Source organism: Dendrobates tinctorius, unplaced genomic scaffold, assembly GCF_039654945.1.
Source record: "Dendrobates tinctorius isolate UK_male_01 unplaced genomic scaffold, ASM3965494v1 ptg000024l, whole genome shotgun sequence".
NCBI classification, from domain to species: Eukaryota; Metazoa; Chordata; class Amphibia; order Anura; family Dendrobatidae; genus Dendrobates; species Dendrobates tinctorius.
Window position 1 is genome coordinate 14448074 of NW_027361692.1, and position 16569 is coordinate 14464642.

Genomic DNA, 16569 nt, shown 5'->3' on the forward strand with positions numbered 1-16569 from the left:
GGGTACTCTCCAAGTGTGTGACAACAGAGCTTCTTTATTCAGGAACAAACAGGAGCAATATATGATAAGCTTAATAGATCAGGAATAAATCATCTGTGCATCATCTACAGCAGGCTGCCTCTCTCATACACAGACACAGGAAAAACAGGTAATACAGTCACATGCTCTCCCTGTGTGAGCCTCTGGGAGTTTTTTTTTGTTCTAACTTTATGAACAGCATACAAATCTAGTAACTAAACACTCATAGACAGAAATGGAGTTGTTTCACAAAACATATTCCAACAGAAATGCATTTTAGAATCTGAGATTACGATGCAAAAGTACATTTGATATCATGTCAACTCCAAGCAATTTCTGTATCTCATACTTCAAAGGATTATAATAATAATAATAAATTTTATTTCTATAGCGCCGACATATTCCGCAGCACTTTACATTTCGGAGGGGATTTGTACAGACAATAGACATTACAGCATAACAATAATCACATAGATTATAACAAATACCAAGAGGAATGAGGGCCCTGCTTGCAAGCTTACAGTCTATGAGGAAAGAGGTAGACACGAAAGGTGGGTGGTAACAGTTGCCCTGATTGTATGGACCAGCCATAATTTTAAGTGTCTAACAGTACAGACACAGAGGCTAATGGATGCATAAAGCATGTGGGAACATGATGCGGGGAACCTGGTTATGGTAAAACTTTTGGCTGTGCCACACAGGGATAGATTAGGTTAATATGTTGAGCCGATAGGCCAGTATGAATAAATGCATTTTCAGGGCACGCTTAAAATTGTGGGGATTGGGGACCAATCGTATTGACCTGGGAAGTGCATTCCAAAGAATTGGCACAGCACGTGTAAAGTCTTGGAGACGGGAGTGGTTAACCCATGAACAACATATATCACCTTTCTACTGGTCAGATGATTACTGGGTATGTGACTGCTGCAAACTGTTCATAAGAGCAATAGTCCCACATTCCTTGTGTGACTGAAGCATAAGTGGGTATGTGCGACCAATGCTTTGGAAGTCTCACATGCTCACTAATGCTTTATTCTAACAGGGCATTTTGGGACCTCTGTTTTTTAAATCAGTGGGGTTCTCAATGACTGGGCTCCCAGCAATCATACATTTGTCACCTATCCTGGGTTTATGTATCAGCCCCTTCAATTAAAAACTGTCTGTTATGCTGTGAAATGAATGGTGTTAGCCAAATTTTATCAAGGTTATAGAATAATTACTAATTATTTACAATTGTATATTGGAAACAGTTCTGCTTTTAGGTGAACATCTCATACTGCTTTTTAGTTTTTCATGAAGTAAAACAAATGACCCATCCTAGAACACAGAATGCCATTATTTACTGCTGATATATAGTTGTAGTAGTATCTCTGTATTGCACAATTACTTTGCTGTACTCTGTTTCAGATCTGACAGTGAGAGCACCGGCGATACAGATCACAAGTTAGTAGAAGTAGAAAACAAGTCATGTTCCTGGGATGCTGAGCCCACCTTTCAGAGCAGCTCTTTACTCTGTAGACCCCTGGCTGAGCCCCCTATACTACACAAACTGTACACTGTACACAGCTAGTAGCTGCAGAGGTGGAGCCCAGGGCTAGCCAAACTGGTTCTCATTGGCCTGGAAATGCTAAAGTATAAGACTGCCTATAAATTAGATCCTTTCTGAAAAATCTCAGTGCCCAGAGATAGCAGGGAGCTAATGCCAATGAGTAAGGAGCCATGAAGGGCATCTGGTAAGTGCAATGAAGTTGGAACCAGTGTGAAATAGTACAATTACTGCTACTAAAGTAAATAACATCTATGTGTGATTTTCATTTGCTACAACTTGTAAACAGTTGCACTAAGTAATTCTGGATACAAAATATTCATAAAATTTCAAATGCACTTCAATACATTCTAAGTTTTAAGTATATAATTTCACAATGTATCTAGTACTTCTCATTCAATGCACAAACTTTCATTTAACAGGAACCTGCCACTGGCCTTTTATACATTCAGCTTCCTGGGAACCCTGGTATATGGTACAATTGAACACTACACAAGTAAGTGCTGTCAATAGTTTATAGCCAATGATTGCCTTATAGCTAAATAGATGATAGACTAAAAATGTTTAACTTGACTTAAGATTAAATGGGGATTACGGATTGATTGACTGATTATTGAGTCACTGATTAGTGGATGCATTATATAGATATGGGATAGATAGATAGATATGGGATAGATAGATAGATAGATAGATAGATAGATAGGTAGATAGATAGATATGGGATAGATATATAGATAGATATGGGATAGATAGATAGATAGATAGATATGGGATAGATAGATAGATAAATATGGGATAGATAGATAGCTATGAGAGATAGATAGATGATAGATATGGGAGAGATAGATAGATAGATATGGAATAGATAGATAGATAGATAGATATGGGATAGATAGATAGATAGATAGATATGTGATAGATAGATAGATAGATAGATAGATAGATAGATAGATAGGGGATAGATAGATAGATAGATATGGGATAGATAGATAGATAGATAGATAGATAGATAGATAGATAGATATGGGATAGATAGATAGCTATGAGAGATACATAGATAGATGATAGATATGGGAGAGATAGATAGATAGATAGATATGGGATAGATAAATAGATGGATTTTTTTGTATTATGGCCAACCATTCTGTAAGTGCGCTGTCTACGAGCAAACTATAGATTGATATCATATAGATTGAAAGATAATTAGAAATAGACAGATGAATAGGTAAATAGATATATTAGATGTATAATTTAGAAACATATGAGAATATGCATTAGAAAGGGAGATGTCAGACAGACATTGACTAAACAAACTGTATATATATATATATTCTGGTTTTAAAAATCATTTGTTGTCAGATTTCACAATATAAACTGAATACACTATTAGCTAGATCTTTTAGACCTGATGATGCTGATGTACTTACTTTATAAATCCATGTCAGAATGTGAGCATCTATGACAGCATTCAGCTGGGTGCTCAGTTTCTTACCAGAATGATACAGCCATTCAAACTCAATCCATCAATAGGTTTGAGATCTATTTAATAATGGATTCAGCTTTGCATTGTGAAGTCTGGTGACAGATCTGCTTTAACAATGATGTTGTCATTGAAACATTTTGCTGTTTTTTTTTTTTTTAATACAATCCATCTTACCAGTCTGTCCCATTTACAGCCCATACTTACAAGGTGGGGCGGGATAATATCGGCATGAATTGCCCTTTGATCCTATGCAGCTGGTTTGCAGCCAAATAGCTGTAATTGCAGAATACAGTACATGTTACATTGGGGCTGAGAGGTGTTTTTGCACAGCTAATGTTGTTTAAAGGAAAGCACTGTACAGACAGGGCCACTGTGTGAGAAAAGAGCCCTCTGTGTAAAAGTGGGTGCTCTGCCCAGAGCCCCTGTACTCACAAACCAGACCTGAGTAACATTTTCCAAAATGTTTCTGGGTCATATTGAAGTCGTTTGTAAAGAAAAATGTTTATTTTTCCTGCTCACAGCGAATGCTTTCAGAAAAGCAGACCATTGAGTGTTTAGGTTAAGGTGGTCTTCTATTTGATCTCCACTCTCTACTTCGTGTAAATGTCAATAAACCACAGCATGCGGGCAGCAAAGCCACAGCCCATAGACATTCTTTCCAATAATGAGGGGTGGTGGGGGTGCTCACTGGAGGGTGGGCTCGCAGTGCTACTGTAATGTATGATTACAGAAGAACAGTGAGGCTTTCTCTTCTCTCAGAGCATCTAGAGAACCAATAATGTCACAGTTATTCTTGCCCAGATTATGTTTATTTTGGGACGATTGTATCTCCTTCATATTGAAAGCTGCGAGTGCCATCTCAATGTAAAGTGTCGCGTACAATATATAATATCATTAAAGGCGACCAAAGTGTAATGAACTGATATATGTTGTCGCTTACTGTCTCGATATCGCATATTAATATTGTGTTTCCCTTTAGGATTTCCATTCAGTTTAAAATACAACAATGTCCAGCACAAATGTCCACCTATCAATGGTGGACAGGATGACTTACCAGGTAAAAAGGACTATGACATCTTATATAAATACATATATACTCCATGAGGTAGATTTGCTAAGCATCAAACTTCATAGCTTGCTAGAATGCTATGATATTAGAGGAACATGCACTGGACAGAATGGATTCTTCTTGTCCTGTCAATTTACTTTCCATGAACTTAGGCAATGACAGTGGTATTGTACATCTTCATATCTTAGTAATCACATCAGATAATCTCATCAGACCAGCATCTATGGGGATACTTATAACCATACCCCCTGAGGAAGCTGTATATGCGAAACCTGCTTAGGTATTGGTAGCTAGTGTACCACTTTGGCACTTCATTGTTATGATTGTTAATGGTTATATGGGACTTTCAGTTTATACATGATAATTATCATTTCGCTTGCACTTTAATATGCACTCGATGATTGTTATAAGTGCGGGATTTGCCATTTAGTATATTATGCCATGTTACTTTACCTGCACGTTGCTATGCATTGACTCACACTAAAATATATAGACTTAGTAATCTGTATTGAAGTTCTGCATGAGATCAGCTTTTGGAGACATCAACTATATGATGATTTCGCAAGTAACGGTATCTTAATTTCATCTGTTTTAATGTTACAACTCTTTATCTATGAAAGGTTAATTATTTTAGCACTTACACATTTTTTCGCCTGTATATTTTGCATTAAACATACAGTACGTTGCAAAAGTATTCGACTCCCTGGAACTTTTCAACCTTTTCCCACATATGATGCTTCAAACATAAAGATACCAAATGGGAATTTTTGGTGAAGAATTAACAACAAGTGGGACACAATTGTGAAGTTGAACCAACTTTATTGGTTATTTTAAATTTTTGAGGAAATTCAAAAACTGAAAAGTGGGGCGTGCAATATTATTCGGCCCCTTTACTTTCAGTGCAGCAAATTCACTCCAGAAGTTCATTGTGGATCTCTGAATGATCCAATGTTGTCCTAAATGACTAATGATGAAAAATATAATCCACCTGTGTGTAATCAAGTCTCTGTATAAATGCACCTGCTCTGTGATAGTCTCAGGGTTCTGTTTGATGCACAGAGAGCATCATGAAGACTAAGGAACACAACAGGTAGGACCGTGATACTGTTGTGGAGAAGTTTAAAGCTGGATTTGGATACAAAATGATTTCCAAAACTTTAAACATCCCAAGGAGCACTGTGCGAGCGATCATATTGAAATGGAAGGAGTATCATACCACTGCAAATCTACCAAGACCCGGCCGTCCCTCTAACCTTTCATCTCAAACAAGGAGAAGACTCATCAGAGATGCAGCCAAGAGGCCCATGATCACTCTGGATGAACTGCAGAGATCTACAGCTGAGGTGGGACAGTCTGTCCCTGGGACAACAATCAGTCATAAACTGCACAAATCTGGCATTTATGGAAGAGTGGCAAGAAGAAAGCCATTTCTCAAAGATATCCATAAAAAGTGTTGTTTAAAGATGGCAACAAGCCACCTGGGAGACACACCAAACATGTGGAAGAAGGTGCTCTGGTTAGATGAAACCAAAATCAAACTTTTTGGCAACAATGCCAAATGATATGTTTGGTGTAAAGGCAACACAGCTCATCACCCTGAACACACCATCCCCACTGTCAAACATGGTGGTGGCAGCATCATGGTTTGGGCCTGCATTTTTCTTCAGCAGGGACAGGAGAGATGGTTAAAATTGATGGGAAAATGGATGGAGCCAAATACAGTACCATTCTTGAAGAAAACCTGTTGGAGTCTGCAAAAGACCTGAGACTGGGACGGAGATTTGTCTTCTAACAAGACAATGATCCCAAACATAAAGCAAAATCTACAATGGAATGGTTCACAAATAAATGTATCCAGGTGTTAGGATGGCCAAGTCAAAGTCCAGACCTGAATCCAATCGAGAATCTGTGGAAAGAGCTGAAAGCTTCTAGTTCACAAACGATCTCCATCAAACCTTACTGAGTTCGAGCTGTTTGCCAAGAAAGAATGGTCAAGAATTTCAGTCTCTCGATATAGAAAACTGATAGAGACATACCCCAAGCGACTTGCAGCTGTAATCGCAGCAAAAGGTGGCGCAACAAAGCATTAAGTAAGGCTGGTTTCACACTTGCGTTTTTTTGCGCTGTATTTTAGCGTTAAAAAACGCATGCGTTTTTTCCTATATTTTGCATGGGATGCGCTTATGTGCGCATACACATGCGTTTGTATGCGTTTTTCCGCGCATGCGTTTTTTTGTGGTGTGCGCTCGGCCGCACAAAATGCATCCTGTTGCATTTTTTGGGCGTCCGACTTGCCTCAAAAAAATGCATGCGCACGCAATGCGTTTTTTTTTACAGCAAGACACCCATTATAAGTCTATGGGTGCGCATATGTGCGCATTGCCATGCTCATATATGCGTTTTTTTGCGCATGCTTTTTTTGTTGACCATTAGTTAGACAATGGAATTTAGGGGTTTGGGTTAGAGTTAGGGTTAGTTAAGGGGGTTTAGGGTTAGGGTTAGGGTTTGGGTTTGGGTTAGGGTTAGTATGGTTTGGTTTAGGGTTAGGGTTTAGGGTTAGTTAGGGTTTAGGGTTAGGGTTAGGGTTTGGGTAGGGTTTGGTTAAGGGTTAGGGCTAGGGTTAGGGTTAGTATGGTTTGGTTAAGGGTTAGGGTCAGGGTTAGGGTTAGGGTCAGGGTTAGGGTATGGTTTGGTTAAGGGTTTAGGGTTAGGGTTATGGTCAGGGTTAGGGTTAGGGTTAGTAAAGTCATGGTTTGGGTTAGTGTGAGGGGCCAACTAATGTTGGAAAAAAGCGCAAACGCGGTAAAAATGCACTAAAAACGCATACAAACGCATAAAAACGCTGCGTTTTTTTCATGCATGCTCATAAAAATGCTTGAAAAAAATGCAGCATTTGTATGCGTTTGGATGCGTTTTTTCCATGTGTTTTTTTGCGGGAAAAACGCGCTGCAAAAAAAAGCAAGTGTGAAAGTAGCCTTAAAGGGGCCGAATAACATTGCACACCCCACTTTTCAGTATTTGAATTTCCACAAAAATTTAAAATAACCAATAAATTTCGTTCAACTTCACAATTGTGTTCCACTTGTTGTTGATTCTTCACCAAAAATTTACATTTGGTATCTTTATGTTTGAACCATAATATGTGGGAAAAGGTTGAAAAGTTCCAGGGGGCTGAATACTTTCGCAAGGCACTGTATTTCATTGTGTCTACATAGATATACAGCGTTATGTATACACGGTATAGCTACAATATAATTGTGCATTGTTTCATCATCTTTGCATATAATATACTGTACATTTTTGCCCAGGTGTACTTCCCATGCGGTTTACTCCTTACCGATATTTTGCCACTGATTGTTTTTCATACTATATCAATTGTTTTAATGTATTCTCAATACAATTAGAATTTTTATAGTTTTGCTCACTCTTTTTCATCCATTATCCCTGATGGTCATGTAGAATTCTTATATTATGATAGGGCTTCCTTATTTTCAAAGATATGTACAATTGTGTGAAAAAGTATTTGCCCCTTCCTGATTTCCTATTCTTTTGAATGTTTATCACACTTAAACATTTCAGATCACCAAATTTAAATATTAGACAAAGATAACATAAGTAAACACAAAATGTAGTTTTTAAATGAAGGTCTTTATTATTAAGGGAAAAGGAAATCCAAACTTACAGGGCCCTGTGTGAAAAAGTGACCCACCCCGCTTAAAACATAAATTTACTGCGATTTTTCACATCTTTGTAAGGATGAGTTAAAATCCCCTAGCCACACTCAAGTCTGATTACTGTCTCATCTGTTCTCAATGAAGAAATCTCTTAAATAGGGCCTGCCTGACAAAGTGAAGTAGACCAAAGATCCTCAAAAACTACTGAGAAACAAAGTAATTAGGATCTATCAGTCTTGTGAGGCAGTGACCAGTGTCACAGGTAGGGGTCGCTGTTTATGCTCAGCAAGATGCACACAGTGGCGTATTGAGGTCATGAGGGGGCATTGCAATCGCAGGTGTAGCTGTGATTGCAATGGTGAAGCAGTGACCGATGTCACAGGTAGGGGTCACTGTGTGTTCTCCCCAGGATGTGTATGGAGATGTAAGAAGGCCATAGGAGTTTATGGCAGTCACAGGCATAGCGGTGACTGCAATGCAGACTTGAAATAGTAAAAATAAGTGTAGTCTTGAACATGCTAGTGTCTATGGCAGATGTAGGGAAACCTGCTCTGGGATGTTGTGTTATGAAACAGACTGCAGGATGGTAGTCATTTCATTCCATGCCTGGGTTTTCCAAGTCGCTGAAGGCCACAGGTTTCTTTGTTAAAAACCCTGCAGGAAAGAGTTTGGGTGTGTTAGGGCCTGTTTCAGCTTGGTGTAGGTGAGAGTGCAGACCAGAGGCTCTGCAAAGCTTTGTCTGTGTGAAGAGACACAGGGCAAAGCGGAGCCATAGGTCTGGCACCCACAGTGTACACAGTGGTGCTGCCATCCACGGTGACTGGTCTTGGAGGTGGATTGTCTTGTGCCTGGAGGTGATCCGGAGGTAGACTGTCCTGTGCCCGAAGAAGGACTAGCGTGTTTAATGGCTGCAAACAGGTGGATATGGTACCTGGCTGTAATCTGAAGGATATCAAGGACTGTGTATGGCTGTAAGTAAGAGACATTGACACAGCGGTGCAGTCTCTCACTGTAACTGGTCAAAGGGAAGACTGGCGTGTTTAGTGACTGTGGTCGAAAGTACATTGTGTGCTATGTGAAGATGTGAGTAAGAGACATTGATACGGCAGTACAGTCGCACATGGCAACTTGCCAAAGGGAAGTGCAGCATGTTTAGTGACTGTAAATGGAATGATGCCATGTAGTATGTAGTGCGGTGAAATGGACAATAATATTGTGCACTGAGATTATATGCACTTGTGTGAATTTGGACATTTAATGCTTTAGAGAAAAACATTAAAGGAGTTTTGTGTTTGAACTTTGTGGGTCACTGCCTCATCACTGCCTAGCATGCTACCCATGGCACTACAGTCTGGAAAAGGTTATGAAGCCATTTCTCAAGCTTTGGGACTCCAGCGCACCACAGTGAGAGCCATTATCCACAAATGGTGAAAACATGGAACAGTGGTGAACCTTCCCATGAGTGGCTGGCTGACCAAAATTACCCCCAAGAGTGCAGAGGCAACTCATCCAAGAGGTCATGAAAAAACCCACAAAAACATGCAAAGAACTGCAGGCCTCACTTGCCTCAGTTAAGGTTAGTATTCATGCCACCATAAGAAAGAGACTTGGAATAATTGGCATGCATGGCAGAGTATCCAAGATGAAAGCCACTGCTGAGCAATAAGAACATAAAGATTCATCTCAGTTTTGGCAGAAAACATCTTGATGATCCTCAAGACTTTTGGGAAAATACTTTGTGGACTGACGAGAAAAAAGTTGAACTTTTTGGAAGGTGTATGTCCTTTCAGAAAATATACATACCAATAGTGAAATATGGTGGTAGTAGTGTGATGGTCTGGGGGTGTTTGGCTGCATCAGAGCCTGAAAGACTTGCTGTGGTAAATGGAACCATAAAATTTTGCTGTCTGCCCAAAAAATCCTGAAGGAGAATGTCCGGCCATCTGCTCATGACTTCAAGCAGAAGAGCACTTGGGTTATGCAGCAGGACAATGATCCAGATCACACCAGCAAGTCCTCTCCTGAATGGCTTAATAAAACAAAATTAAGACTTTGGAGTGGCCTAGTCAAATTCCTGACCTTAATCCAATTGAGATGCTGTGGCATGATCTTAAAAAAGGCAATTCATGCTCGGAAACTCTCCAATGTGGCTGAATTACAACAATTCTGCAAAGATGAGTGGGCCAAAATTTCTCCAAAGTATTGTAAGATTCATTGATTCATTGCCAGTTATCGCAAATGCTTGATTGCAGCTATTGCTGCTAAGGGTGGACCAACAAGTTATTAGGTTTAGGGGGCAATCACTTTTTCACACAAAGCCCTGCAGGTTTCCACTTCTTTTTCCTTAATAATAAAGACCTTAATTTACAAACTGAATTGTGTATTTACTTGTGTCATCCTTATCTAATATTTCCATTTATTTGATGATCTGCAACATTTAAGTGTGACAAGCCTGCCAAAGAATAGGAAATCAGGAAGGGAGCAAACACTTTTTTACACTACTATATATCTGGATCGCTATAGGAATTATAATATGTTTAAATAGTATGATTGGTGTAGGCTACAGTGAATACTAACGGGACACATGTCAGCTCAGAGATACATTCGCTTTTGTTGCTAAAATCCCAGTTCTCCATGCTGCAGACCTAGCAGAGCCCTGTATAACCCCACCCTCACCACTGATTGGCAGCTTTCTGTATCCAGTGAGAATTGTCAGAAAGCTGCTAATCATGGCATTAGCAACTAGTTTTCAAGTGATAATCTCCTGCAGGTAAAACACTGATTTTATTGAAACAATGACAAACAGCCCAGTAAGTGACACATTACTGGATCAGGGTCTCTGACCTTATATCATACTGCTCTCAGATTATATAGCTAAAACCTGTTAATAGATTGTATTCCTTTTTTCTTGCAATACTAAACAGAGCCAGCATTCAGGAGTTTGTTTAATGTGGGTGATAAACCTGTTAAAAGTAGAGTTGTGGTCATTGTACTATTCATATCATTTTTCCAAAACACACATACACACACAACTTGTGCCACGTGAATACTTGTATACATTGTTATCTTGCCATTTCCCTTGAGCACACTACATTTTACATTTGACGCTATTTAGAGGACTAGCTCTATAAGTCGGTGTCTATTCCTTTCACTGAGAGCGGTTTATCTCTTCCCCAATAAACATGAACCTCTCATTTCCTCCAATAGGCTTTGATCTGATCTCCAAGTTCCAGATAGACAGAGCGGCTTCAGTGGGGGCTATACAGACTGTGGTGGGGACATCACCATTCCAAGTGGCCTATCAGTTGGGAACAAATGTTGACTTCCGGATTCTAACCAGGTGCGTTACCTCCATCAACAACTCAATGATTTTTTCTTTAATAAACATATAATGGAAGTATTTGTTTTGTTTAAGGAATGTGCGTGGCCACACTTTAATTAATTTCCTGCTTCTCCAAACCACTTTGATTACATTAAAAGCAATTTTGTGGATAAAAGGATATTGAAAACAATATAGGAAAGCAAGTAAAAGGCTTTAATGTTCAAGTGGAAGCAATTTAAGTGACTTAGTAAACAAATTAAATTCATGACAAAGACCACATTGTTTTTTTTTTTGTTATTTTCTACACATATCCATTTATAAAAAAAATTGACAACTAGCTCCCCCTTGTGACATAAGAGAGACAGTGCAGGCGCTGTTCATAGGTTGTGGTGCTGAATTTATACCAGGTAGGTATGATTTAGATAAAAACTCATAATATAATAATACTAGTGATTATAATAATAATAATAATAAAAAACAAAATAGTTAATAAAATCAATAATAATCATAATTATTTTTGTTGTGTGTAACAGCATAATTAGACTTGAGACTAAGAACTTGTGACTGTTACAATATGGGAAGGTACACTAAATGAGATAATTAGCATAATTGCTGATTGCTCACTTGACAAGTATGCAAAGAGGGCAATTAACGTGAACGGCAGTTGTTTGAGTTGGAAAATTTAATTAATAAATGCAATTAAGCAGATTTGTATTCTTATAAAACTAGATGTCTTTTATGCTTAATTGCTCTCAAACTCGTTAACATTTTCTTTGAATTCTTAAGGAAGTTATTTATTAATCGTAAATTCACAATTTTTAGCACTGTCTTAGTCTGTATTGTTTTACCGCAAGAAAAGGAAGGAAGCGAGTATTGATCCATATATTCCTATGAATTTCCTGTCCATTACATTATGCTTATAGGCACATCTATGGCAGTGGGCTACCAGAGGAATATTCCTTTATGTTTACTTTCCGGATGAAAGACAGCACAAAGAGCAAATACTGGACTATCTGGCAAATCGTAGACTCGGAGGGGAAACAGCAAGCCGCTATCAACTTCAACGGCCCTAAAAAAGCCCTTGAGTTCTCTTATAAGGGAGCAGATGGAAAATTGAACACTATCACCTTCGCCCATCTCCCATTCCTGTTTGATACGAAGTTTCACAAAGTTTTATTTAGTGTGCAAAAGGATAAAGTCACACTTTATATTGATTGCATCAAAGTGGATTCATTCAAGCTGGTTCCAAGAGGCAAAATTAGTCTGGATGGATACACTATCATTGGGAAACTGAAGAATAACCATGAAACATCTGTACCGGTAAGCGTTTTTTTTTTGCCTTAATTCTATAATTTAGTTATTTTTACAGCTGATATGACATTGATATAAACGAATTTGTATCATTTAATGTAATTATGAATTTTACAAGTCTAAATTCTTATTATTTCTTATGGGTACTCTGCTTTATTTTTTTCTCCTCTTGACGCTTAATTTGGCCAAATGTTATTGGGGGTGCCCTGATTCTTCCCCAATGGCAGATGTTGGGAAATAAAAGCATTGGACATGATGGATTTTAACAAGTCCAATCCTTTGTTCCCAAAAGAGACTAGCTGTTTTTAAAAGTGTCTGTCACCAGCTAAATTCCCTATTTTTCCATTGAAAGGGCATGTACAGTTACCGATTAGATATTAGAAGAAACTTTTGACAGTGAGGATGATCAATGAGTGGAATGGACTGCCACCAGAGGTGGTGAGTTCTACTTCTATGGAAGTCTTCAAACAGGCTGGACAGACATCTGTCTGAGATGGTTTAGTGAATCCTGCATTAAGCAGGCGGTTGCACACGATGACCATGGAGGTCCCTTCCAACACTACCATTCTATGATTCTAAATTCAGTTCAAGGTTGGGAAGATATTCAGCAAACAGCTACTGAAAGTGTATGTGCATTTTCGGGCTTGTAGCACAAAAACCTATCTTAATTATTTCCTAATTAATTTTGTAGACTAGCAAATAAGTCTGTTTATATAGAGTCTATCGGTGATTAGTTTGAGAGCAATGAAAATGCCCTCACATATACTATAGTGGCAGCCATGAGTGGACACAGTAACAACTATTTTATCTATCCACAAACTGAACGCTCCATATTATTTAAAGATTCAACTTCTTAACGTCTCCAATCTCTCTTTCTGGATGCCGTATCCTTTCAATGATGGGTGGAAAAAGTTAAGTTAAATGACTGTATGACTAAATTAGTGATCCTAGCATTACCATACCACATTCTGCTATCGTTCTCTGTGCATAATAAAATATCCACTCAGGTCTCACTTGCATGATTATGGCAGCCAAGGTAGTTGGTCTTATAAAAAGCACTGAGAGCAATAACTTAAGGGCATGTCACACTAAGAGATATCGCTAGCAATATCGCTATAACTTGTGACGTTATAGCGATATTGCTAGCGATATCGCTGTGTCTGATACTTACCTACGACCGGCTCCCCGCTGGTTATCGCTGATCGCGCGAGAACGTCCAGGACTGTTTCTCGTCATCAGCTTCCTGTGGCGCTTCCTGCTGTGAGGACGAGCGACGCGTGGAGCCGGGCGGGAGGACGCAGGATCGCCTGGTGTGACAGGTAAGTAGCGATCCCCGTCCCCAGCGATGTCGTTAGTGAGATCTGCCTGTGTGGCAGCTCACTAGCGACCACTTAGTGATGTACCAGCGATCCTGACCACGTCATATCGCTGGTCGGGATTGTTGGTGCATCGCTAAGTGTGACAGTACCTTTACACTTGGGGGATGAGACGATAGTCAAACCAGTATTGAAAATTGGAAAGCCATTGTCAAGTTTCCAGCCAAGTCTTATCTTTTGGATTAGTGCAATTTCAACATGCTGCCTTTGATTCATTTTTATAATTGTATCGGTTGTAGTTCTCATATCACTGTAAAAGAACTATACTTCATGATAGAAAGATTAAGTTGAAATTTTCCCTACTTAACTCTTCATTAGCTAGCAATACCAAATTACTACTAACAGATTCTGTTCCAATATTCATTTAAAAGTTCTTAAAATACTACTTGAGTAAAGTCCCTATTGATTTAAATAAAAGCCCCCATAGTTCACATGATGCAGTTTTTTTCCACGTTTATTTCAGCATGGAAAAAAATTTAAATTATTTTGGCATTACGGATTGGATAAATCTTCCAATATTGCCATTGAATTAATTACAAGCAGAAAAATATGTCCCGTATCCATCAAAAGCAGCGTAAGAAAAGGTACCAGTTTATACAGCAAGTTTTTCTGCAATAAAATTCTTGTAAAGAAAACTCTGTGTGAACATTTTGTAACAGCAATTCTTCCTCATTATTACTAGATAACGTGGGTTCGAAGGATTGGGAACAATTAAAGGTGAATAATGCAGGGCAAATCACTTTTAGATCCCCTAATCCACAGTTACTACAATCCAATTTCATAAACATCCCCCCTCAGTCTCAGAAGTTTCTATCCAAATTATTATACAGATCTAATAAGGAAAGTAAAATAATGCCGAGTTAATGTCTCACTAAAAGATATGCTTTATACTTGTAGGGATGTGTTATTAGGCTTGAATTCACTAGGAATATTTTCTATTTCATAAAATCAAATGAATGGGTTTTGGCCTGTCAAATTTTAAGGACTATTTTTCAAATTCACATTTACAATAACTTATTGAATATGTATGGTAAATGCATAAATTTGCTTTAAAAACTCAGCGTACAATTTTCCAAAATTTGTATGAATTAGGATGAACATTGTGAAAATGGTTGGGGAAGCTTTTCCTTGCTGTATTGATATAGCACAAAGCTGGTATCAGTGTTTCATTTATCTTCTAAGCTGAGCCAAAAATAAAAAACGCGTTGATTGATAAAATAGAGACTACCTTTATAAAGTACTAGCTGAAGAGCCTGGCATTACCTGGGCATAGTAGCTAACTACGGTTAGTTATAACAAATTATAAAGATTATATCTATATATATAAAGCTGAGTGTAACGCCCTGCCCACTCAACATAGCCACATTCACTAGAATATCACACATCATCCCTTCAGCCAGAGCCACCGGACTACTACCCCTAATATCCCACATCATCCCATCAGAGCCACCGGACTACTACCCCTAAAATTCCACATCATGCCATCAGCCAGAGCCACCAGACTACTACCACTAATATCCCACATCATCCCGTCAGCCAGAGCTACTGGACTAGTACCACTAATATCCCACATCATCCCATCAAAGCCACTGGACTACTACCACTAATATCCTACATCATCCCTTCAGAGCCAATGGACTACTACCCCTAATATCCCACATCATCCCATCAGCCAGAGCCACCAGACTACTACCACTAGTATCCCACATCATCCCATCAGATAGAGCCACCAGCAGACAACTACCACTAATATCCCACATCATCCCATCAAAGCCACTGGACTACTACCACTAATATCCTACATCATCCCTTCAGAGCCACCGGACTACTACCCCTAATATCCCACATCATCCCATCAGCCAGACCAACCGGACTACTACCCCTAATATCCCACATCATCCTGTCAGCCTGGGGTCAGAACCAGAGCGCTGAGTGGAATGGTCTTAAGTTCCATAGCAGGGATCCCTTTAAGAGAGGCCTGGCGTCAGAACCAGAGCACTGAGTGGATTTACGCTGACTTTCATACCAATGATCCCTTTATTAGAAGGCTAGGGTGAGAATCAGAGCGCTGTGGGATTTACCCTAACTTTCATACCGGAGATCCCTTTAAGGGAGGCCTGGGGTCAGTACCAAAGCGCAGAGTGGATTTGCCCTCACTTCCATACCGGGGATCCCTTTAAGAGGGGCCTGGGGTCAGAATCAGAGCACAGAGTAGATTTGCCCTCACTTCCATACTGGGGATCCTTTTAAGAGAGACTGGGGTCAGAACCAGAGCGCTGAGTGGAATTGCCCTAACTTCTATAATGGGGATCGCTTTAAGAGATCCTGGGATCAGAACCAGAGCGCTGAATGGATTTGCCCTGACTTGCATACCAATGATCCCTTTAATAGAATCCTGGGGTCAGAATCAGAGCACTGAGGGATTTGCCCTAACTTCCATACAGGAGATCCCTTTAAGAGAGCCTGGGGTCAGAACCAGAATGCTGAGTAGAATTGCCATACCGGGGATCCCTTAAAGAGAGGCCTGGGGTCAAACCAAAACGCTGGATGGATTTGCACTGACTTCCATGCCAATGATCCATTTAATAGAAGCCTGGGGTCAGAAACAGAGTGCTGAGAGATTTGTCTTCACTTCCATACTGGAGATCCCTTTAAGAGAGGCATGGGGTCAGTACCAAAGCGCAGAGTGCATTTGCCCTCACTTCCATACTGGGGATCCCTTTAAGAGGGGCCTGGGGTCAGAACCAGAGCACTTAGTGGAATTGCCCTA

At 39.5% G+C, this 16569-nt stretch overlaps 1 protein-coding gene across 1 annotated transcript in view; it reads left to right on the forward strand.

Annotated features, from left to right (window-relative positions):
- Window positions 1-1709: 1709 nt before the first annotated feature.
- The window catches only part of COL9A1 (collagen type IX alpha 1 chain), a 201297-nt gene continuing 186437 nt past the window's right edge, over window positions 1710-16569 (forward strand). Inside the window, exons 1-5 of the mRNA XM_073569386.1 lie at window positions 1710-1751; window positions 1987-2060; window positions 4027-4104; window positions 10998-11130; window positions 12036-12432. Coding sequence (XP_073425487.1) covers window positions 1738-1751; window positions 1987-2060; window positions 4027-4104; window positions 10998-11130; window positions 12036-12432 — 696 coding nt within the window. The 5' untranslated portion in view covers window positions 1710-1737. The remainder of the gene's footprint in view (window positions 1752-1986; window positions 2061-4026; window positions 4105-10997; window positions 11131-12035; window positions 12433-16569) is intronic.